The sequence below is a fragment of the Oncorhynchus nerka genome, linkage group LG24 (genome assembly GCF_034236695.1).
Source record: "Oncorhynchus nerka isolate Pitt River linkage group LG24, Oner_Uvic_2.0, whole genome shotgun sequence".
Classification (NCBI taxonomy): domain Eukaryota; kingdom Metazoa; phylum Chordata; class Actinopteri; order Salmoniformes; family Salmonidae; genus Oncorhynchus; species Oncorhynchus nerka.
The window spans coordinates 75,050,981-75,074,875 of NC_088419.1; the positions used below are offsets into that span (position 1 = coordinate 75,050,981).

Consider the following 23,895-nt stretch of genomic DNA (forward strand, 5'->3'; position numbering starts at 1 on the left):
CACCATCTCACCTCACTAATATATACCACTCCACCTCACTACTACAGACCACATCACCTCACAACTTCAGACCACACCACCTCACCTCACTAATATATACCACTCCACCTCACCTCACTACTACAGACCACACCACCTCACCACTTCAGACCACCTCACCTCACTACTACAGACCACTCCACCTCACCTCACTACTTCAGACCACACCACCTCACCTCACTACTACAGACCACACCATCTCACCTCACTACTATATACCACTCCACCTCACCTCACTACTTCAGACCACACCATCTCACCTCACTAATACATACCACTCCACCTCACCTCACTACTACAGACCACATCACCTCACTACTTCAGACCACACCACCTCACCACTTCAGACCACACCACCTCACCTCACTAGTACAGACCACCTCACCACTACAGACCACACCATCTCACCTCACTAATACATACCACTCCACCTCACCTCACTACTACAGACCACATCACCTCACTACTACAGAGAACACCACCTCACCTCACTACTACAGACCACCTCACCTCACGACTTCAGACCACACCATCTCACCTCACTACTACTGACCACACCACCTCACCACACTACTACAGACCACACCACCTCATCTCACTACTACAGACCACACCACCTCATCTCACTACTTCAGACCACACCAACTCACCTCACTACTTCAGACCACCTCACTACTACAGACCACCTCACCTCACCACCACAGACCACATCACCTCACTACTACAGACCACCTCACTACTTCAGACCACACCATCTCACCTCACTACTACAGACCACCTCACCACCACAGACCATCTCACCTCACCACTTCAGACCACATCACCTTGTGGCGAAATCTGCACGGAGCCTTCACCGTGCGCTGCCACTTTAAGAGCGCATGAGCAGTAAGGAAGGAGGAAATAAAGAGAGCTCGTTCAGCTCTTTGGGGAGGGGCTCTTGGGTGCCGCGACAGTTTGATTGTGTGTGCTGTGCTGCAGAGGTTTTTGTTTGTTTTCAGTGTGTGTAGTTTATAAATTATTTAACTCAATCATCGGTGTGATCGCTCTAGTTCGTGGTTGTTTTCGTTTGGGACCGCGCCCGTTATGAATCGTATGGATTAGTAGCAACCTTGTTGCGAAGCTTTAACATACAAACCATCGGACGGTCAGACAGTACACTTGCACGCCTGAAGACCACAGCTAAGATCTCTCTTGTTCTCTTTCTCTCTTTCTCTTCCCTCTATCGTTCCAGTGCTTTACCCTGCAACAGACTCTCTATTTTTCAAATGCACTTCCCATTGAAGTTCATTAGAGTTGGACTATTATGACGAACCATGTCTTTCTCAGGTCCTGTTTGTATGGCCCCTATTAACCTGCTGCTGTGTTGATTTGGCAGCAGGCACCTCTATAGCATGCTGCTCTGTTCGCTCATCTCTCTGTTGAGGAACAATCTCAAAAGCCAATCAGCACACTCTACTGTACACATACAGCATAATTATTGAGCCTACTACACCTATTAAAACACATCCGGTCGTTGATTGGATTGTGCCTCCATTCAGAGAGATTGGATGGTTCCAGTCAGGTGTACACGTATTAGATGCAATAGCCTAATTTCCAGTATCATGCCATGTCCATATTAGGTTATTGTGTTCCAGTCATGATTGGATTTGGATAAGTACCTCTGCAGGTAGATAAGCATGTATTTTGTCAGTGCTGTAGCCTTGACTAGAGTTTCCTGTTAGTCTTGTTTCCTTTTAAATGACTACCCATTAAAGTTGTGCTTGTTAGATGGATACATTTTATTTAGGTAACCGCAGTAAGTCACTGAGAACAGATAATCCCTTCTACAATAATTAAACAAAGCTTCAATCCAGAGAATCATGAGAAGGGTTTATCAAGAAAAAGTTCAAATGGACTAATTCCAGGTAGAAAGGAGTTGGAGCACTCAACAAAGTAAAATAGATCAATCTCCAACTCCCTTTTACCTGGAATGAGTCTTTTGGAAGTTTTTCTTGGTGAGCCATTCTCATGATTGTTGTCGTCGTTGAGCCCCCATCCTTTCCTTTGTTTCCTGAAGAGGGGAGGCCCACCTGAACTCTGGCCACTTCAATTCAATAGTTAGTTACTGATGCTACCCATATAGCCTCCACTTGTTGGTTTTGTAAAATAAAGATCCCTATGGCCCTTCTTGAGAGCTCCAATCATTTAAATTATTCTTCATTATACTCAGTTTAAAGTACCCTGCTCCAATTACACGATGGTTGGAGCAACTATGCATCTGTGATTTTCCAAATGTCTGGTGGGCGGGTGGATTCTCGTGGAGATGGTATTCAAGGTTAATGCCCTCTTAGTCAGTAGAGGAGGAGGGTGGGCCAGGCCTGCTCACTCCTGCCTACTCGAGGAGACCGAGAGCCTCATAATCACAGAGGCTAGCATCTGTGTGTGTTGGAGAGGAGAGAAACAAAGCATCCTTGGACAACGGTGATAATCAGAGGTGTGCGTGCATGTGCATGTTGTTGGCGTTGGAGAGGAGAGAAACGCGGCTCGTCATCCATGGAGAAAGGAATCATGATAATCACAAGCTCTCTCTAAAAGCCCTCATACCTTCCCCTGAGCCAGTGGTTGTGGGCTCCTGGGCTGCTCACTCTGTGACTGACAGCTCCTCCAGGTCTAACAGCCTTCCCACTGTGCACTCAGCTCATCCCTTATGGTGCGGCAGGTAGAGAATAGAGCCGTATCCTCCCTATAATAACCACACAGGCGTTATCCTGACATCAACATAAGGATAGTGGTGCCGTCGTATCCCCCAGCACAGCTGGGAAACATGTCTATGCATACAGTATATCTGAATTGTGATGATGTGTATTAGGATTTGGCTATGTGCAGTATGAGGTGTTACATAGGTATGTGTTGCGTGTGGTTCCATTGGGTTTTTCTTGATCCTCTGTCATATCTCTGTTGTGTTGTGAGTCCCCACAGAGCTGCAGGATTTGCATCAGTCCTGCTGAAGACTGAATGTATTTTGATGATTCCCATAGGTTTCATCCATAACAAACTGTTGCATCATCCACTCCATTTCTAGCTTGAAATCATCTTCTGAAAGGCGATAGCTAGCTACCTACTCTGCCGCGCTGTGCTACCTACTCTGCCGCGCTGTGCTACCTACTCTGTCGCGCTGTGCTACCTACTCTGCTGTGGTTACATCCCTATTCCCTATACAGTGCTCTACTTTTGACCATGGCCCATAGTGCACTACTTTTGATCAGAGCCTATGTAGGGAATAGGGTACCATTTGGGATGCGGCCTGTGAGTTAGTTCCATACCCCTAACCCCTCTAGGCACGTCAGAAGTCTACATGCTGTTCACACCAAGGGGATAACTCTCCGCTCCCAGAGGTCTACTCTGCCTACATGTGATAAGCAAATCTAGAAAATCCACAGCATCAAATCAATTTCAAACCAAATTGAACTACAAATGGAATGTGCAATGTGTCTGATGATACCCTTGGCTGGTGACTATTCATTTAAATGATGTCTCTTTCATTATTAAATAAAAAATGATCTAATCTACCATGAGGTTGAAGCTTCTCAAAGTGCAGAAGGTCTTTATTCTGAGGAGGATGTTAGCATGGATACTTCCCAAAATGATGCCCTATTTCCTATATAGTGCACTACTTTTTAACAGTGCCCATAGGGCTGTGGTCAAAAGTAGTACACTATATAGAGAATAGGGTACCATGTGGGATACAGCTGTAGCTAAACGCTGTTTTGCTTCACAACATTTCTCAGTGGTCTTCCAATGTTTGGAAATTCAAGAACAAGTAAAGGACGGCAGTTACTATTGAGAATGACTTTTGAGATGAATTTCAAAGCAAGAGTGCTTAGAAGCAAAGATCAGAAACATTAGGCTACATATATAGGAAAAAGGGTGCCATTTGGGACAAGACAATGGTTTATAGTAGAGAGCTACCCTTTTTCTAAGATAGTTATATGCCTTATTATTCTTTAATCAAAGATGTGCTCTTTATTTTAGTGTGGTGGTATAGCTACAGTAGAGAGCTGCCCTCTTCAAGGAGATAGTTATGTATCTTAATCAACGCTGTGCTCTTCAAACTAGCTGTGTCTTTCCCACAGGGATCTCGGCATTTATCAACAGAAAAGTCCTAATTAAAAACTCAAACATCCTATTTATACGTCCATGTTAAAGAAGAAGTGGAATGGAAACTTCGCAGTCAGTGATCTGAACACAGATTAAGAATGTAGTGAAGTATGGACTGTGAGAACTGAGTAGGCTCTGCAGCATTGCAGAGGTCGCCGTTGGAAATCTCCCTACAGCTTCACCCGCTGCCTTGTCTTCCCTTCCTCTTCTCTACTCATTTTCTACTATTCATAGATGAATGCCAGGGAATCACTGATTGTCAGCCAAGCAATGTTAGATTCAAAGCCAATTGAGTAATTGGCGTGTACTATTTGGCCATTTTTTAATTTGCAAGGGAATATCTAGAAGAAGTCTTTGAAAGATCTTTAATTTAATTCATGATGTATCCTTTTCTCAGTGTGTAGGCTCATTGTTCCTCCAATAGTAGGACTTATGTAGCTGGTGCTGGTTTGAATTTGGGTGGTAACTGGTCAGGGTAAAGCATTTGTTTGTCTCTAGTTAAGATCTTTGGTTCGAAAGAGGGCAACGTCATGACAACACTGTGAGAGCATTTAGCACTGTGTGACCCAGGCCTCCATCTTTCAAGGCTTTCTTTCAAGGCTTTGTGTCCTCTATCTCTGTTCCCACAGGATTGTTTCTTGACCATGAGTCCCAGCTGGTACCAGAGTCTGATCAAAGTGCCGCTGCCGACACTTTGACCAGAGTGGCATTCAGTATCTGGTAAGAACAAAACCACTAATATAACATATATATATATATATATATATATATATATGTTATATTAGTGGTGTATATATATATAGAGAGAGATAAACACTACAAAAACATATATATTGAACAAAAATATAAATGCAACATGCTACGATTTCAAATATTTTACTGAGTTCACATAAGGAAATCAGTCAATTTAAATAAATTCATTAGGCCTAATCTATGGATTTCACGACTGGGAATACAGTCATGTTGGTCACAGATACCTTAACAAGTTAGGGGTGTGGATCAGAAAACGCATAGAGTTGATCAAGCTGTTGATTGTGGCCTGTGGAATGTTGTCCCACTCCTCTTCAATGGAGGTGCAAAGTTGCTGGATATTGGCGGGAACTGGAACACAATGTCGTACACGTTGATCCAGAGCATCCCAAACATGCTCAATGGGTGACATGTCTGGTGAGTATGCAGGCCATCGAGAACTGGGAAATGTTCAGCTTCCATAAATTGTGTACTGATCCTTGGGGCCGTGCATTATCATGCTGAAACATGAGGTGACGGCGGCGGATGAATGGCACCAATGGGCCTCAGGATCTCGTCACAGTATCTCTGTGCATTCAAATCGCAATCAATAAAATGCAATTGTTTGTTGTCCGTAGCTTATACCTACCCATGCTATCACCCCACCGCCACCATGAGACACTCTGTTCACAACATTGACATCAGAAAACCGCTGATCAGCAAATCACACAACACCATACACGTGGTCTGCAGTTGTGATGTCGGTTGGACGTAGTGCCAAATTCTCTAAAACAAAATTGGAGGTGGCTTATAGTAAAGAAATTAACATTTAATTATCTGGCAACAGATCTATTGGACATTCCTGCAGTCAGTATGCCAATTGCATGCTCCCTCAAACCTTGAGATATCTGTGGTATTGTGTTGTGTGACAACTGCACATTTTAGAGTGGTCTTTTATTGTCCCCAGCACAAGGTGTACCTGTGTAATGGTCATGCTGTTTAATCAGCTTCTTGATATGCCATGCCTGTCAGGTGGATAGATTAACTTGGCAAAGGAGAAATGCTCACTAACAGGGATGTAAACAAATTTGTACACAAAATTTGAGAGAAATAAGCTTTTTGTGCATATGGAAAACTTCTGGTATATTTTCTTTCAGTTCATGAAACATGGGGCCAACACTTTACATGTTGCATTTATATTTTTGTTCAGTGTAAAAACTACAACTCCCTACAGCACTTTGTCCACAATTACACTACAATTAAAATTGCTCGTCAAAATGGGTTCCAGAGTGCGGCTTTTAGAGCTCAACCACCACTAAATCAAGGTCATGTTCAGTAGAGCACACGTAACAAAATCTGCAATGGAAAAGGTAGCAAAACCTTTCTCCCTACTGAACACTACCATTCCAGTAAATTAAGAGGTGCTTTGTTCACTAAACTAGAGCTGTCCTCTGCATATGGAGTATGTACACACTTGCATACATAGGAATACAGCAGAGCACCACCCGCTGCTGTACCTCCAGCAGAATATAATGTAGAGAAACAGGGGAAAGCACCCCGCTAAGCAAATTAATTATCCCGTTTTCTCCTTCACATTCATTGTGATTGCATCCGCTTCAAGTCAAACTGTATCTTGACACTGCATGCAACAACATCAAAACCAGCTCCTTGAGCTGCAGACGTTGTTATTAGCATGGGTGCCTGTATCAAAGTTCCTATAGCTCTGTCATTGGACTCCACTGTTTATATACGATATCTATTCAAGAAATATACTGTAGCCTTCTGTGTAATATCCTATAATGAATTCCATCCCTACATCCCCTATTTGATTTCAATTAATTTTGGAGGTGATCTTGTTAAGTTCTTATGGACTAATCCGCTATCAGGAAATGCCGCAAGTACCCTTGAACTTTTCTAACGTTTCTCTCAGGCTTCTAACTTTTATTTGTGACAGGGGAAAGCAAGAACAATTTGAATGTGAAGAAGGAAAAAATGTGTATATTAAAAAATCTAAAATTGAGAGACCTCTGCAGATGGGTTTAAGCGTTGTATAAAAATGTGAAATGCGGCTCTCAAGGGAGATTATGGGAGTCTTATGGGGAATAATTGTCGGTGTCAAGAGGTTAGTCACTACTTAGTTTGGTAATTGGGAGACTTGAGATCAAAAGAACATCCCCCTCACTACTTCTCTTCTGAAGATGTTCTACCCTAGTACTGTACATGGTGATGTAAACTCAACCTGCCCTTCCCTCCCTAGCAAACATCAGTCACACACTATTCCTTTTTTTGTCCCAGAGAGCAAAAGACTATAAATAGTTCAAACACAAGATCCCATTAACTGTAGTCAGTCACCTATTTGTGTTCAAAGTTATACTGTGGGGAATAGGGGGGGGTGGAAATATACTGTGGGGAATAGAGGGGGTGGAAATATACTGTGGGGAATAGGGGGGATGGAAATATACTGTGGGGAATAGGGGGGGATGGAAATATACTGTGGGGAATAGGGGGATGGAAATATACTGTGGGGAATAGGGGGATGGAAATATACTGTGGGGAATAGGGGGATGGAAATATACTGTGGGGAATAGGGGGATGGAAATATACTGTGGGGAATAGGGGGATGGAAATATACTGTGGGGAATAGGGGGATGGAAATATACTGTGGGGAATAGGGGGATGGAAATATACTGTGGGGAATAGGGAGGGGGCAATATACTGTGGGGAATAGGGGGGATGGAAATATACTGTGGGAATAGGGGGATGGAAATATACTGTGGGGAATAGGGGGATGGAAATATACTGTGGGGAATAGGGGGATGGAAATATACTGTGGGGAATAGGGGGATGGAAATATACTGTGGGGAATAGGGGGATGGAAATATACTGTGGGGAATAGGGGGATGGAAATATACTGGGGAATAGGGGGATGGAAATATACTGTGGGGAATAGGGGGATGGAAATATACTGTGGGGAATAGGGGGATGGAAATATACTGTGGGGAATAGGGGGATGGAAATATACTGTGGGGAATAGGGGGATGGAAATATACTGTGGGGAATAGGGGGATGGAAATATACTGTGGGGAATAGGGGGGATGGAAATATACTGTGGGGAATAGGGGGATGGAAATATACTGTGGGGAATAGGGAGGGGGCAATATACTGTGGGGAATAGGGGGATGGAAATATACTGTGGGGAATAGGGGGATGGAAATATACTGTGGGGAATAGGGGGGTTGGAAATATACTGTGGGGAATAGGGGGATGGAAATATACTGTGGGGAATAGGGGGATGGAAATATACTGTGGGGAATAGGGGGGATGGAAATATACTGTGGGGAATAGGGGGGGATGGAAATATACTGTGGGGAATAGGGAGGGGGGATGGAAATATACTGTGGGGAATAGGGGGGATGGAAATATACTGGGGAATGGGGAATAGGGGTTTGGAAATATACTGTGGGGAATAGGGGGTTTGGAAATATACTGTGGGGAATAGGGGGATGGAAATATACTGTGGGGAATAGGGGGGTTGGAAATATACTGTGGGGAATAGGGGGATGGAAATATACTGTGGGGAATAGGGGGATGGAAATATACTGTGGGGAATAGGGGGGTTGGTGGGGAATAGGGGGTTGGAAATATACTGTGGGGAATAGGGGGATGGAAATATACTGTGGGGAATATGGGGGGATGGAAATATACTGTGGGGAATAGGGGGATGGAAATATACTGTGGGGAATAGGGGGATGGAAATATACTGTGGGGAATAGGGGGGAAATATACTGTGGGGAATAGGGGGGCAATATACTGTGGGGAATAGGGGGATGGAAATATACTGTGGGGAATAGGGGGATGGAAATATACTGTGGGGAATAGGGGGGCAATATACTGTGGGGAATAGGGGGGGTGGTGGAATTATAAGTCATTATAGCTTGAAATGAACAGTTCTGCCGTTCCCTTCTTTCAGGCTGTCCTGAACCAGAAATTCACTGACTGCTTTGTTCTGGTCTTCCTTGAAAATCAGGCAGGAAAAACGGTGAGTCATTGTGATGTCTTCCCCTTGTTATGCTCTTTATAGCATTCTATAGCTGCACTATATGAATTCCTTATAAGCTATAAGGTGAGATGACATTGTTTTCAATTTAACTTTATTTTGCCCCCTCCTCCCCCTCCCTCCAGAGCCTCAATGTTGTATTTAGGGAGCCATTGCCATCCCAACCGCAGCCTAGGAACAGCCCCTCGCCCCAGCTGGTGTCCATGCACCATCACCTGGAGTCTGATCAACACACCCTGCTACAACTTGTGGACAGGCCTGCTGGAGGGCCAATCAGGGCCAGGTGGGCCACAGAGAAACAGACTGCTGGGAGGTGTAGTTCCAGACAGGCGGCTTCATTTATAAGTCTTGGCATGTGGGACACAAAAAAAGGATGTTATTGTTGAAAAGTGCTAAATCAGCGAATCAAAGAGTTCACATGTCAAAGCTTCCTGTGCAATGTATCAGTGTTTTACTCATTCTACCACTGGGAGAAAAGATACACACTATTGTTAAAGGGATAGTGCAAGATTTTGGCAATGAAGCTGTACCTGTAGACTTCCAGTCATTGCGCTAACGCTAGTTAGGCTCGCAAAAACTACCTTCAACTTCCATTCAAACTGCACGCAGAGACATAGAAATGGCATCTGACATTGCAAAAATCTTGCACCATCCCTTGAAAGATACGACCTTACCGGCCTGTGTCACCCGGCCTGTGTCACCCAGCCTGTGTTTTGGTAAAAAGTTGAGGGATGTGCCTGGAAAAATTGGTATCAAAATTATAGTTTGAGGGTGTACAGTGTTTGTTTACATTGTTTACAAGCATTGGAGTAAAATAAGATTATATTTGTTCTGATAGGGTACTGCAGTTGAACTAAGTTATATTCTTTAAGAATCAATGGGAATACATCATTAATTTAGATGTCCAGAAATTGATGTAGCAACGAACTAGCTTTAAAGTACATGATCCCCTTTAGCTGACATCCACATAGCTGCTGTTTTGGTGGTGTCGGGGGTGAAACGGCGTTAGGGCTGTCAAATCCCAAGTGGCTCCTGGCATTATACAGTGCCTTCGGGAAGTATTCAGACCCCTTGACTTTTTCCACATTTTCAAATGTTACAACCTTATTTTAAAATGTATTAAATTGTTTTTTTTCCCCTCATCAATCTACACACAATACCCCCATAATGACAAAGCAAAAACAAGTTTGTAGAAATGTTTGCTAATTTATTAACAAATGTCAAACTGAAATATCACATTTAAGTAAGTATTCAGACCCTTTATTCATTACTTTGAGGAGTGAGTACTGGCAGCGGTTACAGCACCAATTCTTCTTGGGTATGGCGCTACAAGCTTGGCACACCTGTATTTGGGGAGTTCCTCCCATTCTCTGCAGATCCTCTCAAGGTCTGTCAGGTTGGATGGGGAGCGTTGCTGCACAGCTATTTTCGGATCTCTCCAGAGATGTTCGATCGATCGGGTTCTAGTCCGGGCTCTGGCTGGGCCACTCAAGGACATTGAGACTTGTCTTGAAGCCACTCCTGCATTGTCTTTGCTGTGTACTTAGGGTTGTTTTCCTGTTGGAAGGTGAACCTTCGCCCCAGTCTGAGGTCCTAACCTGCTCCAGAGCGCTTTTCATCAAAAATCTGTACTTTGAGCCGTTCATCTTTGCCTCGATTCTGACTAGTCTCCCAGTCCTTGCCGCTGAAAAATATCCCCACAGCATGATGCTGCCACCACCATGCTTCACCGTAGGGATGGTGGCAGGTTTCCTCCAGATGTGACGCTTGGCATTCAGGCCAAAGAGTTCAATCTTGGTTTCATCAGATCAGAGAATATTTTTCAGAGAATCCTTTTGGCAAACTCCAAGTGCCTTTTACTGAGAAGTGGCTTCCGTCTGGCCACTCTACCATAAAGGCCTGATTGGTGGAGTGCTGCAGATATGGTTGTCCTTTTGGAAGGTTCTCCCATCTCCACAGAGGAACTATAGAGCTCTGTCAGTGACCATCGGGTTCTTGGTCACCTCCCTGACCTAGGGCCTTCTCCCCCGGTTGCTCAGTTTGGCCGGGGGCCTCTTGGAAGAGTCTTGGTGGTTCAAACTAATTCCATTTAAGATTGATTGAGGCCACTGTGTTCTTGGGGACCTTCCTGTCTCGGAGCTCTACGGACAATTCCTTTGACCTCATGGCTTGGTTTTTGCTCTGACGTGCACTGTCAATTGTGGGACCTTATATAGACATGTGTGTGGCTTTCCAAATCATGTCCAATCAATTGAATTTACCAAGTGGACTCCAATCAAGTTGTAGAAACATCAAGGATGATCATAGGGCGATAGCATAGGGTCTGAATACTTATGTAAGTAAGGTTTTTAATTTTTAATACATTTGCAAACTTTTCTAGAAACTTGATTTCGTTTTTTCATGGGGTATTTTGTGTAGATTTAGAATGATTTTAAAAATGTAATCCATTTTAGAATAAGGCTGTAATGTAACAAAATGTTGAAAAAGTAAAAGGGTCTGAATACTTTCCAAAGACACTGTACCTAAAGTGGACTTTGCCATTGGCTGCATGACATTGCATTGTGAAATTCCATAGAGCCTTGTTTACAAGTTTGAACATAAGAATGTGAGACGTAAAATACACCTTAATAAGGCTGATAAGAATACTCATTATTTAGGTGAATTAGTATGTAGCCTACACTTTCTCGTTCTGAACTTCTAACATGAGTGCGACGGGTGTGGATTCGTGACAATGATCAAGAACAGCTGCTCACCGATTTTTGACAGCTCCAACGTACGCAGTTACACTTCTGACGCCGCTAAAACATCAGCTATGCCAGTGTCAGCACTTCATAATGACAGAATTGAACTGAAGAAGACATGCTTTTTGCCCTGAACAGTGCACCAGAGATTATGCAATTTCCCCAATTTTCAATGGCAACATGAGCCTATTACTCATTGATTTAGAGGTTAGTGGTGGTATGGTAGAATGGAAAGGGGGTGAGACTTTCAGGCTAGTATGATCTAATGCCATAGTACATACAACATTTTTGTAATTTAGCAGGCTTTTATCCAGAGCGATTTACAGGAGCATTTAGCGTTAAATGCCTTGTTAAATGCCATCTGCAGATTTTGTCACCAAGTCGGCTCGGGGATTCGAACTAGTGACCGTTCAGTTACTGGCCCAATGCTCTTAACCGCTAGGCTACATTCCCATTCAGCTTGTCGTTTGGCTGATGCCTCTCTACTTCAGATTAGAGATCATCCACCATACATGTACATTAGAAATCTTACCTGAAGTGGATCTCATTCCCCAACCTGTGAATTGGACTGTAAACAAGTCTGTATTGTGCAACCAAGTGTTGGTAAATTATACCTTATTCTCCAACTTGTAAACCATTTATAATTGTAGGTGTTCAAATCATATGAATGAAGGAAATAAGGTGTTTCCCTCTTGGATACTGTGCCTTGCCAAAGTCTAGGAATAGATTCTCAAGATCACCACAGCAATTGTCTCAAGTATTATGCAGAGGGGAAAGATTGCTGCCGTTTCAGCAATATTGGGTTGATTTTTTTTAAATTCTTCCTATTGTGTCCTATAAGTGTCAAACCTGCCATATCTTCATCCTGAAGTGCCTTAGTTTGTTTTATTTCTTAATGATGCAATCAGGGCAGTGTTATTATTATTGCAAGTGGAATCTATGGAAATTGCAATTGGACTACCTACTAGCTACATTCTGACAGGGTTGAGTGTATAGCTGGTATTTTTACGCATAGGATCCAGCTTGTGTACAACATTGTAATAACACACCAGTTTAGCAATGTCATTACAATACCATAAGACTTAAGTTTGCACACATTTAAAATGAAGGAAACCAAATATTGTATGACGTTCCTTATTTAAAAAGTAATGAAGGATTTTGATATTTATAATGGATTTCTGAGCAAGGCAATGTGTCTTTGTTTTGAAGGTAAGAACACTGGATATTGAATAATGCATGTCAACAGTATAGGCATTCTGAAACTTGTACATATGACATGCTACAATAAACCTTATGGCGTATTCAAGTGTGTTAACGAACTTGACAGATGTATGGTACTAGTGTATGTGGGTGTTGTGCAACATTGGGACTGGGAGTAGAGTGGAGAGTGTGGGTACAACACAGGACTTTATTGTACAAAAAGACAATTGCAAATAAATTATCTAATCATACTGCTTCTCACCACATTCTTAGTCGAAACATCAATAAGAGCTGTCGGTCAAGTGTTTAGCCTGCTTTTTAATAAGATAAGCCCATTTCACAATAATGAACTGTTTATCTGAGTTGAAATAAGACTCATCAGTGATGACTGTTGCCTCTATGGAAAGGCTGGTACTGGCAAACGTTTGCATGCGTGGTCCTCTCAGCCATCACCTGTTGCGCTTCAAGTAATCTTTCACCCAACCAAGACCTTCATTTGTAGAGCCTGAAATAAGTATCAACTGTTAACACACAATGCCATTATCATGAATATTAAACTAGTTCTTGCCTCACTTCAATCTATAATGTTGTAACAGTGAATTGAACTGTAGTCCCAGGGCAACTTAGGCTGTATTTAAACAGCCAGCCCTTTTTTTCACTAATTGGTATTTTGACAAATCAAGTCAGCTCGGGAAAGGATCTGATTGGATAAAGTATCAGAATTGGGCTGCCTGTGTAAACGCAACCTAAAGGTAGTTCAGAGTCCCAAATGGTATCATATTTCATACATTGTGAACTACTTTTGACTAGGGCCCTGGTCAAGAATAGTGTGCAATTTGGGATGGATCCCACCTAGTGGTTTGTATTCACAGCCGATGTATCCCTGGTAACCCATCTCCTCCAGTAGACTGAAGAGATATGGGAAGTTAAGTTCTCCTGCACTGTCTGGCTCGTTCCTGCCGGGCACCTGGGCTATCTGGATGTGACCTGTAAAAGAGAATGAAAATGGATATTTCATCACCATTAAAGTAATAACATTTTCTACAACTATCATAGGTCAATCATGTGGACATGGATGCTTGGACACCATCTGATGTGCCCAATTTGCTGCTGATGGTATGGACTAACATGTTTGTTTCCTGTGTAACTTGCTATCTGCACTAGTATCACAAACAACAACACTTACCGATGAGAGGGAAATATTTGTGTATGTTCTGTGTCAAGTTGTTGTCCATTATCTGCCAGTGGAAGACATCCTGCAGCACACAGAGGGACACAAGATGGCTTCTGTCAGTAAGATTTAAGCAGTAGAATTTACAGGGATTTGAAGAACCTCTCCCTATTACAAACTGCCTTAAAGCTGAGGGAATTCTCAGGTTACTGAATACAAACTAGGATAGGTTCTCCCAAGAGACAGACACTTTTTGCAACAGGCAAGTCGCTTCCTAGAACAAAATACTATGTCTAGTGGGACACAAACAAACAAGATGTTTTGTTGTTCTGTCTTCTGGCTGTATGTTTGTCTGGCTCAGCCACTGCCTAAAAGTTTGACTCAATAATTGCTCGGGGTGTATCTAAACCATTAGTTCCAAACAGAGAGAAAGATCTGTTTAACCATCACGCCAACTCCTTGTTACACCAAACAATGAGCAATGATGTTTACACAAAGAGATCTTGGACCACTGGCCAAGCTAGGATCTGATGGAAGTAGACTAGGTAATAAAATATTACCTAGGCCTATTAATGGCATTGTTCTTCATCAAGATTAACTGACGAATGTACTACTTACCATCTGTAGTTTAATATTTGGGTGGCCAACTTTCTGCAGGATTGCAGCCGCTAGGGTGAAAGATTATTCAAATAGGTTAAACAGTATAAGTAATACAATTCCACTTGTGCAGTGAATGTTGACATTGGTTCACAAATACACATTTAAATACTGTAAGTCTCCATTTTAATTGCTTGTCTTTATAGGGCAACGCCTAAAGCCTGGTAATGATGCTACGTTTCAATACGTTTTCATTCCCAGGCTAACTTGCCATGGAAAAGCATCACTAGCCGTTACCCTGATGTGGACTGTCCAGGAAATATCTGGGATCTGTTATCCGTGTGTTGATGGGCTCAATCAGACCAGTGATGCCCTCCTGAGAGAAAAAAGCACAACACAAAACGGGACTCCTTATTACAAACACTATGGGCCAGACAAATATTAAACTTAGTCCTGGACTAAAAAGCCCCTTTAATGGAGATTCACATTTGAGAGGACATCGGCAGCATGTTTTAGGTTTTGTACAAAGGTGTCCTCCATTTCCACGGCAATGGTAGCTCGGTCCGCCCCCACAGGTACCCTCCCAGCCATCAAGTGGATCCTGAGGAAACATTTAATTTATGAAAAGGTTATAAATACCAAAACACTTTACTTTATGGCAGGATCCCCTAATAGTCGGCCCACTTAACAAAAATATAAATCGTAACATGCAAAAATGTCTGACTTGCTATGAACTAACTCAGTAAAGGAAAACAGTCCATTTAAATACATTTATTTGGCCCTATGGATTTCACATGACTGGGCAGGGGTGCAGCCATGGGTGGGCATAGGCCCACCCACTTGGGAGACAGTTTGACCCACTGGGGAGCCAGGCCCAGTCAATCAAAATATGATTTTCCCCACAAAAGGGCTTTATTACAGACAAAAATATTCCTTAGGTCCATTAGCTGTCCTGGTAGCTGGTTTCAGACGATCCCGCAGGTCCAAGGCTGGCGTGGTTACACGTGGTCTATGGTTGTGAGGCCGGTTGGACAAAATTGCATATTTTAGAGTGTCCTTTTATTGTCCCCCAGAATGTAAACATGTCTAAAAAAATAATTCCACTGACATTATGGGGTATTATGTGTAGGCCAGTGACAAAAATGCTAATTTATTTTCATTTTAAGAGTAAGAACAAAATGTGGAAAAAGGGGTGTGATTACTTTCTGTAGGCACTGTACCGGTTGGCTTTCTTGTGGCGGAAATCGCAGAGAAAAGCAACCATTTCCACCCTAAGCTCACATACTGGCTGCCCTCTTGAGAGCATTATTACCCTTGCTTAGCCACCGAACATCATTATGCAAAAGTAGATGATGCTCAGCAGACTACGAAGCAAGTGATGTTGCAGGCTAGATGTTGATCAGATAAAGTTTCGTAGCCATAACAAAGTCCATGGTGTTTTAACTTATCGCTGAGTTAAGAGCAAAGCACACTCTGTGTCAGGTAGCGTAGTGATCTCATCTGCAGTGAACGTGCAGATAGGCGGGCAAGCAGACCCTGTACCCTGTTAGCAGCTCTATAACTGGTATGTTGGGTGACATTGATTAACAGCACTTAATGGGCAGGACTACAGGAAAACAGATTCTCCCGTTGGAGAATATTGAACGAGTGCTCCCTTTGGCACTAAACAACATCACATTTCTGCATTTTTTTGCTGATTTTTCTTTTTCAGAATTGATCAAAGGGCCATTCTACAGTTGATAAACTGGCCAGATCTGGCCCACGGGGCACCCGTTGAATATCCCTGGTGTACAGTGAAGCTGTTTCCGTCACCTGATGCATAGTGTAGTGGGCTTCAGATGAGCTGTGCTCTCAATCAATGCATGTGTCGCTCTCACCTCCTGCAGTCCAGAGCCTTGGCGTACTGCATGGCCAGATCCAGACCCTTTCTGAAGTCCTCCTCTCTGCCAGGAACAGCACCCAGACCAAGATCACCTGCCTTAGCATCTCCTACAAAACACAGTTGTCAAGTCAATGTTCAGAATAAATAGTGGCACATTCTTGTGGATCAGTAGGAGGCATATTTTTTACATATAGGTAACGTTAGGTTGAGTTTCCTTCCAAATGTCAAAAAATGTATTTATTGTGTCATGTATATAGCTAGTACAGTAGCCTGGGCTGCTGTCAACACATGATAATAGCTAGCTGGCTACACCAGTAACCCTTCTCTGTCTTTACCAAGGGGGGTGTTAATCAGCACCACGTCAACCCCAGTAGCATTCTTGACTCTCTGGAGCTCCTGTAAATCAGAGTCATACAGCCATGCCGCCTCCACAGCCTGAAACCCAGCCGATGCAGCAGCGTAGATTCTCTGGGTAAACTCTGGCAGATCCGTAAACAACCACGAAAGATTCGCGCAGAATTTTAATGGGGGCATGTTTCTTTTGGGGTGGGCTGGCAAGCTAACGTTAGTCCGCTTGCTAATGTTCAATGGGACAAACGCTCTGAGTAGTTAGCTAGAATAGCAGGATTAAAACTCAAGGTCCATTGTCTCAGCTGTCACCTGATGTTGTTTGTTTCTCATGTGATGTCAAATATTGATATAACCGAGCTGCCAGACTGGAGTGCTAGCTAGCTAATAAAGTTCATTCTTCTCTGTACTGCGACTCATATGTTGCACATGCGCACAACGAAACAAATAGTTTGGCAACACGACGCGCGAGCACTTCAGTGGTCAATTATCAACTGATATACTGACAGTAAATGTTGAGAATGATATTTTTGCATCTGTTGGCCATCAATTAGCCTATTGATTTATATGCCTTTTTACATGTTGAAATGACGATATCACTGGAGTCATTGCAAATCAATTTGTGCCACTTCTGTAGCCTACTTGGAGCTGGCAAACGGATTTAATAAATAGCCTGTAACTTCAGTTTATTATTGTTGTAGCCATGTGTTATTATGCAATTATTAATGGCCATATTTAGTTATTGTGATCATGGTCACAGTTCTATTGCAATTGCCAACAGACACTTAAGAACAAACTTCCTTTAGATTTTTTGGGGGGGACTATCTGTTGTTCCATGTAGTGAATATGTTTTTCAATGTGTTTGTATGCGCTAATTATCAAATAATAATAATAATTGTTTTAAATATTTTTTTTAGACTTCAAGGGTTCTTAAAAATCCAAATCAAATAGCTAAATGATTCTTGATATGACCTTAAAACGATTCCATAAAGCTTAGCTTAAGCTGCTAAATTGTTCATCTTACATCTTGCCTAGGCTACTCTAGGCTATCTGAAAATGTCGCTCACTACGAATTGTACTTGGCTATACACTGTGGCAACAATTGTCTGACTTTGTTTTCTATAATAACTAATTTGAGTCTTGATTACTTTTGCATCAGCAGCATCCCTTTCCCTCAAATGGTGGGATCCACTGTGGTCTATGAAGTGGCTAGGGATGCTATGCTATGAGGTAGAGCGATGCCTGAGTAAATATCTCTATTTTCATCTCAAGTGGTGTGAAGTAGCTCGCGGGTCTGCGTACCCACATCCACACCAGTCATAGCTGGCCCTAGCAATTTTAGAGCAACCACTCTTGACAGCGGATACATTTCCTGCAATTCCCCCCAAAATTGCCATGGGTCTTCGAGAAAATGTTGCAGTTTTAAAGATGCACTATGTAGAAAATCTCTCCGCCATTGCCTGATTTCTAAAATTGTAATAGTTCACTTAATTTCAGTTTGTGACAAAACAAGCAAGTATAGTGTAGAGAATCATCTAAACCGCTTTGAAATTTACTTTCCATAACCCAAAATATTGTATTTTCAGCTCTTTGAAGCAGAAGCTGGTGTGCAAAACCAAAAGTAAAAGATGAAATAACTAAACTTAAGAACAGGAAGCATAGAAATACCCATATAGAACAGATGCTTCTTAGACTTGCTTTCAATGACAATGACAGATCTATGACAAAGTTTTTTTATGTGAATTTGGTCGTGTTCACAAAGGTTACATATTCCAACTTTAAAGCAAGTTTGCTGCAATTTTACACATTTTGCCATGGGCGCACAGAAGATTTAGCAATTTTAAAATGCAATTCTGCACCTTTTGCCACAGGGTGGAAATACATTTTTTTAAGTTGTACAGTTAATTTCCTGCGATTCGACAAATTTTGCCATAGGGTGAAGAGAAATGTTTGACGTTTTTAATTCATATGATATCTAAGTGAGAGTGACTAACATAATCAATGGGGGGCCCAGGTTGGTAATTTTTCCCAGTCAGGTGACAAATTGTCCTCTCTGTCACGCCCTGATCTGTTTCACCGGTCTTTGTGCTTGTCTCCACCCCCCTCCAGGTGTCACCCATCTTCCCAATTATCCCTTGTGTATTTATACCTGTGTTCTCTGTCTGTTTGTTCTTCTTGTTTGTTCAAGCTTACCAGTGTTTTTCCTGTCAGCTCCTATTGTTTCCCAGCCTCTCTTTGCTAGTCTTCCTGGTTTGACCTTTGCCTGTCCTGACCCTGTACCCGCCCGCCTGACCTTTCTGCCTGACCCTGAGCCTGCCTGCCATCCTGTACCTTTGCCCCACCTCTGGATTACTGAACCCTGCCTATCCCTGACCCTGAGTCCGCCTGCCGTCCTGTACCGTTGACTTACGCTGGATTTTCGACCCTTGCCTGCCTTGACCAGTCTTTGCCTGCTCCTGTTGCTACAATAAACAGTGTTACTTCGACAGTCTGCATCTGGGTATTACCTTGATTCCTGATACTCTCAGTCCCCTCTGTGGCTTCGTCAGTCAGTCCCTCTCTGATCTCCAGCCTCTGTTTTTTCTCTGTCATCCATTTAGCACTATAGTGGCAGCAGGGTTTGTTGCTAAGCAATAGAATCTGCTTCCTAATTGCAAACATTGTTATGCTCCACAACTGTGCCTTTGTTTGTTTCCCCTCTCTAAAGGCTTGACTAGTGGAATTGGCAGAGGTGCTGACTCCTTCTGACATAGAAAAGCTGCATATAAATTAGAAACACCCTTCTTCACTCTGCCAGACACCCTGGGAAGTATTCTACAGTCTGATTGCTCAAAGAAGGTAACTTACATTGATATTTTAGCCATTTAGCAGACGCTCTTATCCAGAGCGACTTACAATTAGTGCGTTCATATAGCTAGGTCAGACAACCGCATATCACAGTCTTATTTATTTAGTCCCTCAATAAAGTAGTATCAGCAAAGTCAATACTATTAGGAAAAGGTTAAAAAAAAGAAATGGGCGGACTCAGCTCATAGGGCAGACTCATTTCCTATTGTTCTGGCTGGTTCATGTTGCTGGATTATCATTTGAATGACAAGTAAAATCTGGTAGATAGAAAATCTGGAACATTCTCCTTGAGAACATACCTTGCATGTACAGTGATGACGACTTCATACATTTGAGGCCATCTCGCCCATTGACTTTGTTGACTTGCAGATACCATAGCCCTAAAGGATTCTGTTCATTTCTTACAGACCAGCTGAAGCACAGTGTTTTTTGGTTAAACCCATACGCCCCAGTGACGGAGTCATTCTATGGCCACTGCCACCTATGGCTGTAGGTAGCCTAAAAAACAGACCTCCTCCCAAGATGGCTTTAAAAAAAACACCTCCATCTGCATCCCAAATGGCATCATATTCTCTACATATTGCATTAAGGGCCCTGGTCAAAAGTAGTGCAGTATATAAGGAAAGGATGCCATTTGGGATGCTGCCGCAGAAAAGAGGTGTAGCGCTGCCCTGAGCACTGGGCCCTGGAGGGGGCACTGGTACAGGAAACTGACAAGCGGACCACACAGACCTCATACGTCCTAGCACTAAGAAACCTACTTTGGGGTGACAAAAAGAAACCTAGGGCCTTTATTGATTTCATTCTTCAGGCTGATGTTTCTAACGGTGATAGATGTTTACAACATTACTGCTGCAGTGGAGAGAGGGGGGAGGATTTAGGGTTCAGGTAGAGCTGTATTATGTTGTATTATGTTGTGGCTTTGGTTAGGTGGCCTATGTTAAGCATAGGCTATTGTTCACATGTTCCGAGTAAGACAAAATGCACATGCATTATCATTTGGAGTGTTCATGACAATCTGGGTTTGGGGTACTTACAAGGCTTATTCTGAAGATTTGTGGATATTTTGTTTCCACATCACATGCTTAGGGAGTATGCAGCTGACTTCTGTTAATCATACTATCCTACAATACAATCCAGATTTCATCAATTAATGCATCCTTTCATGGATGTGTGATTTTATTGATGGAAAACCTTTGTTACATTTTCAGGGAATTGGATGACTTTTTCATTCAAAATAACACTGCTATTACACCTGTGCTCTGCTGTTAGTAATAGCATCCCATATTTCACATTCATTGTTGTTCATGAACACCTTCTGTGGTTTGTAATCCAACAATGCATTGGGCTCCCAGTGAGCACCTGATCATTCATAATAAGGCAGCCTTCAAATGATATTTCCGTCAGTGGAGCTGTTGGAAGAGAAAATCCTCTCCCATCTTATTACATTCAGGGTCTGCAGAGAGAGAGAGAGAGAGAGAGTATATGAGATATCTCCCTAGGCTGAATCCCAAAAAGCACCCTTTTTCCTACATAGTGCAGAAAAGGCTCTGGTCAATAGTAGCGCACTATATAGGGAATATGGTGGCAATAGGGACGCAGGCATAACAGCCCTTCCTGCTGCAACCTAACCTGAATTATAAACAGGGCTATGGAACTCCGTCACCGACGGAACCAAATAGGTGAATAATAATATCCCAAGCAACATTAAAATGAATCATGGTAGGAAATTGATTTGCCCTGTAGGGGGGGAGCTAATCCTGGGCCACATTTGATACATGGCAAATGTCACCAGGAGCGAGACAACAAGAGCAGAAATAGAATTGTCCCATTGCATTTGATAGGGGAACAATCTGCCCCTTGCCAGGTATGTAATACACTGTGTCTAAAGATGAGGTGTTCATATTCATTTTGGTTACTAATGATGATTATTATTGCCAAAGGTCATTCAATGTTCAGCTTGTTGCTTTGCAAATGTTCTATTCTATCCAAGGTCACTAGTTATGCAAAGTGTGTATGATTACAGATCCAAATCGATTTATTTTGAATAACAAAAGCAGATAATAGCCTTTTTGGTAGCACTTATAAGTACTATTATGTTTTATAAATCAACTGTTAATGTGTTAGGCTGATGTATTTTTGTGTTAATTTTTCTTCTTCTCTTTGCCATGCACTCTACCAATTATCCAAGCATGTTCTCTACACCACTTACTGTATGAAGCCTATTATTGATGCTCCTCCCTGTAAAATCCTCAGATGTAAATTATATAGTGATGAGGTCACAGAAGGAGGTAATAGCAGGTGAGACACTAGACAAAATTGCATGTATCAATGAGTGTCTCATTTCATCAGCCATTTTGGCTCTCAGCATAGGTTAAATCCCAAATGGCATTCTATTCCCTATATAGTGCACTACTTTGGGCCCATAGGGGTCTGGTCAAAATTAGTGCACTATATAGGGAATAGCATGCCATTTGGAAAGAAGTCTCATCTGTGATTCATCACTAACAATGACTTGATTTAGAATGAGTACAGCTGTGGTGGGACCACCTTCAATCCTCCTGGGCTTGCTGGTTTCTCTGAACACCCTGATAGGGTTAGGCTGTCTTAGCATAGTGTGTTGTCATTGGCGAGACTCACATAGAGATCCCTGCAGAGAATGACTGGATGATTTCACATGACCCACGAACAGTGTTCAACAACATCCTGGTCCATCATTTACCAGGTAGTGAATGGTAGCCTACAACATCCTGGTCCATCATTTACTAGGTAGTGAATGGTAGCCTACAACATCCTGGTCCATCATTTACTAGGTAGTGAATGGTAGCCTACAACATCCTGGTCCATCATTTACCAGGTAGTGAATGGTAGCCTACAACATCCTGGTCCATCATTTACCAGGTAGTGAATGGTAGCCTACAACATCCTGGTCCATCATTTACCAGGTAGTGAATGGTAGCCTACAACATCCTGGTCCATCATTTACCAGGTAGTGAATGGTAGCCTACAACATCCTGGTCCATCATTTCAGGTAGTGAATTAGCCTACAACATCCTGGGTAGTGAATGGTAGCCTACAACATCCTGGTCCATCATTTACCAGGTAGTGAATGGTAGCCTACAACATCCTGGTCCATCATTTACTAGGTAGTGAATGGTAGCCTACAACATCCTGGTCCATCATTTACCATCATCCTGGTCCATCATTTACCAGGTAGTGAATGGTAGCCTACAACATCCTGGTCCATCATTTACTAGGTAGTGAATGGTAGCCTACAACATCCTGGTCCATCATTTACCAGGTAGTGAATGGTAGCCTACAACATCCTGGTCCATCATTTACTAGGTAGTGAATGGTAGCCTACAACATCCTGGTCCATCATTTACCAGGTAGTGAATGGTAGCCTACAACATCCTGGTCCATCATTTACCAGGTAGTGAATGGTAGCCTACAATAGTAATTACAATGTAATAACCTAATATTCATTAAACAAGTATAAAACAAAGTGAAAACATCCTTCTTTATTGCTGCCAGAGCATTTTGTAAAGTAATTTTATGATTTCCCAATGTTGACAGAGTCACCAACAAATGTGAGTTGACAATAGCATGTCTGTCTACTGTGGCTAGGGTCTTTCCAGGTGACATGTTGTTTCCAACTACTGTCAGGTAGGGCAAATGATTGCTTCAGGCTGAACCGCTGTTGAATAAGTTGTTTGATGGAAATTCAAAAGGTTAGTCAGTCTGATGTCAGCAAGGTGACTCGTTTCAAGTTTCTCAGAATTCCTCTCCCAGCTTTACACGCTCTCTCTCTCTCTCTCTCTCTCTCTCTCTCTCTCTCTCTCATTTACATTTACATTTAAGTCATTTAGCAGACGCTCTTATCCAGAGCGACTTACAAGCGACTCTCTCTCTCTCTCTCTCTCTCTCTCTCTCTCTCTCTCTCTCTCCCCACCTTTACAGGTGCTTGGTTAGGATGATCTCATGGTCCTTCTGCCTTCATTATCTCTGAGGGGACAGACAGCTGTGCTGAGGTAAATAAATTCTAATACTAACATGTCTGCCCCTCTGACAACAGATGATAATAGCAGTGTCACTGGGCTGTGGCACTTACATAGCAACCTGAACCTGCAGCTGAGGTAGAAAACCT

General features: G+C 42.6%; 1 protein-coding gene and 1 long non-coding RNA gene across 2 annotated transcripts; one reads left to right on the plus strand and one right to left on the minus strand.

The window, feature by feature from the left end:
• The first annotated feature begins 981 nt into the window (after positions 1 to 981).
• On the plus strand, positions 982 to 13,009 carry LOC115108585 (uncharacterized). Its single transcript, XR_003860363.2, has 3 exons — positions 982 to 4,896; positions 8,876 to 8,944; positions 9,088 to 13,009. It is a non-coding gene; the product is annotated as an uncharacterized LOC115108585 (long non-coding RNA).
• Positions 13,010 to 13,091: 82 nt separating this feature from the next.
• On the minus strand, positions 13,092 to 17,328 carry hyi (hydroxypyruvate isomerase). The gene is made up of 8 exons (XM_029633104.2): positions 16,889 to 17,328; positions 16,549 to 16,660; positions 15,158 to 15,272; positions 14,969 to 15,047; positions 14,693 to 14,742; positions 14,090 to 14,159; positions 13,756 to 13,890; positions 13,092 to 13,408 (listed from the first exon to the last, which is right to left on the minus strand). Exons 1-8 carry the CDS (start codon positions 17,085 to 17,087, stop codon positions 13,353 to 13,355), a joined length of 816 nt encoding a protein of 271 aa, XP_029488964.1. The 5' UTR covers positions 17,088 to 17,328; the 3' UTR covers positions 13,092 to 13,352.
• Positions 17,329 to 23,895: the final 6,567 nt, after the last annotated feature.